Below are 2,274 nucleotides of genomic sequence, written 5' to 3'. Positions count from 1 at the left end.
GCTGCAGATTTGATTCCAACACAGAACCATCCAATTTGAAAAAAAGAAATAAATCAGAAAAGAGATTTGTTAGCTACACCTGCCGTTAGCCAACCTTTCGTTGAAACCATTTCACTCGGTTTTGCCACTTTTCCGTTTGCTAGATTTGAATTTCCTTTGGTCTATCCACCCCCAACCTCGTCACTTTCATTTTTCCTCCAACAATATCAAGGAAAACAAATTAAATAATTCTTCTCGTTTATGTTAATCTAGCTCGCCACCTTAGACACTCAGTCTACTCCAAACCACACCCACATACACTCGAGGCACGTTATTGTACGTCCACCCTCATTGGCTAAAGCCTGTGGCCTTGGGCTGACCCTGGGCTGAACAAAGTAAGCCTCAATGAGCAGCAAACCCTGGGGGGCGGGAAAAAAACATCTGTCAATCATTCTTTAACATGAATGGCATTAAATGGGATGTTCTGTTTGGCACCAGTTTTGTTAAAAATTTCACAAAATGTGATAAAATAATTTTAAATTTGTGTTTATTAGGTATTTTAACATTTTTATTGTTTTATAACCCTGATATACGGCCTGTACGATATGATACGATACGATACGATATACTGGTGGACCCTTCAGATAAATTTAAGAAGTGAACTAATCCTAATCAAGCTGATCGGAGAAGAGGATAATGCAAAAAATACTGAAATTAAAAAATGTAGAAAASTCATGCCAGATGGATCATATTTACAAAAAATCAGTATAAATGGAAAGAGCAGGTGTAAGTGAATGAAATAATCGCAAGAAATACATTTCCACTTATAACTAGCTTCTTGGAGTCCCAGATGGCCAGAAAAAAATGCTATACATAATCAGCCGATGATTAGCATCAAAAAACAGGCATCTGCTGCGATTAATTAGTCATTTSGTAAACACACAATGCCTAATTGGCTTTTTTTAATGCGTCTGCAGCCGGGGACAGTGAGTGCCATGAACTATGGACTGGATCGAAGAACAGATCCTAATGCAGACGAGGTACCAGGTCAGTCCCCGCATGACCCGAATGAGCATAAATCTTTCCAATCAGCTTATATTCAATAAGAAGCTTTAATGCATGAATGCAGCTGCAGTAAACAATGCTTTCGTTTTAAGTTTACAGTGTCTGTTTCTAATATTGGTCCTATCTGTTTCTTCCCTCTCTTCTTTTTATTTTTCTCTTCTCTTTCGTTTCCTTTCTGCAGATAATTTCCATGGTTCTTATCAAAACAAAACAAACAAAAAAAAAGCTTGATGGGATGCTGTAACTTTAGTTTTTTGTAACTTTTATACTTTTCAAAATACTTAACTTCCTCTAAAATAAAATCTAGCACATCTCTGTAAAATCTGCTTCAGCATACTTGCTTTATTTTTGTGTATTTATGGTCCTTTTAGCATGTAGCTACCAAGTTGCTACTTTTAGCTGTTAGCTACTATTTTGTTCATTTATTCATTTATTGCTTTGTTAATTTTAGTTAKAATTTCATTCATTTTAGCATTTGCTGGACATATTTTATCTATGATTTTGCTTATTTTAGCATTAGCATCTGTATAACTGGTTTTAGCTACAGCTTTGCTAAATTTAGACATCATTTTGTTGATTTTAGCATTAGCACATACCTTGCTTTTTAAACTGTTTTGATAGATTTAGTATACATTTTGCTGCTTTAAGCTACAGTTTTTTTATTTTAAAATCAGATTTGCTGATTTTAGCTATTGTTTTGCTACATTTACGTTTTGTTCTGCAAGTTTTAGTTTTTAGCTTATATTCTGTTATTGTTAGCTTGACCGCTAGCGTTCAGATTTTACACTGCATTGTTTGTATAAATTGTAATTTAAAGTATGTACCTTTGTTTCCAGATTCAAACTCCTGATTACTATGAGAGAATTGTGAGTTTTTTATTTTTATTTATTTGTCCCTTTGTGTGTTGTACAGCTAACAGTTGAACATTCTTACCTTTTGTAGATGATCTTCACCCAACAGGCCATCATGAGGCCCAGAGTGAAGTCGTCTGTGTCCATTGGCGCGTAAGACACTCATATGCATATTATTTTTTTACGTTGTTGCCTTTCTTGTTCATCGAGAGGATTCACTATCTTKACCAAAATCCAAGCTAAGACACAGATAAAAGGATTTAATGAGCAGCTTTTGATGACTTAAAAAGAAAAAAAAATTGTATAGGTCTTCTGGACGGGTTCTTCTCTAATGAAACGTTTCGTCTCTCCTCCAAGAGACTTCTTCAGTCTGAGAGTT

General features: G+C 35.0%; 1 protein-coding gene across 5 annotated transcripts in view; it reads left to right on the top strand.

The window, feature by feature from the left end:
* Nucleotides 1-2,274, top strand: part of LOC106519018 (regulator of G protein signaling 9) — a 19,934-nt gene that overhangs the window by 11,112 nt on the left and 6,548 nt on the right. For 3 of the 5 annotated variants that reach the window (XM_014010488.1, XM_014010490.1, XM_014010491.1), the window contains exons 9-11: nt 957-1,019; nt 1,881-1,910; nt 1,987-2,048. In XM_014010488.1, the coding sequence (XP_013865942.1) occupies nt 957-1,019; nt 1,881-1,910; nt 1,987-2,048 (155 nt within the window). Of the gene's footprint in view, nt 1-956; nt 1,027-1,880; nt 1,911-1,986; nt 2,049-2,274 lie in introns of all 5 variants that reach the window. The other 2 variants (XM_014010494.1, XM_014010489.1) reach the window with 2 other exon arrangements.

This window comes from Austrofundulus limnaeus, unplaced genomic scaffold (assembly GCF_001266775.1).
Source record: "Austrofundulus limnaeus strain Quisiro unplaced genomic scaffold, Austrofundulus_limnaeus-1.0 Scaffold69, whole genome shotgun sequence".
Classification (NCBI taxonomy): Eukaryota; Metazoa; Chordata; class Actinopteri; order Cyprinodontiformes; family Rivulidae; genus Austrofundulus; species Austrofundulus limnaeus.
The sequence above is the reverse complement of the archived record's forward strand: the minus strand, read 5'-3'. Positions and strand labels throughout refer to the sequence as shown.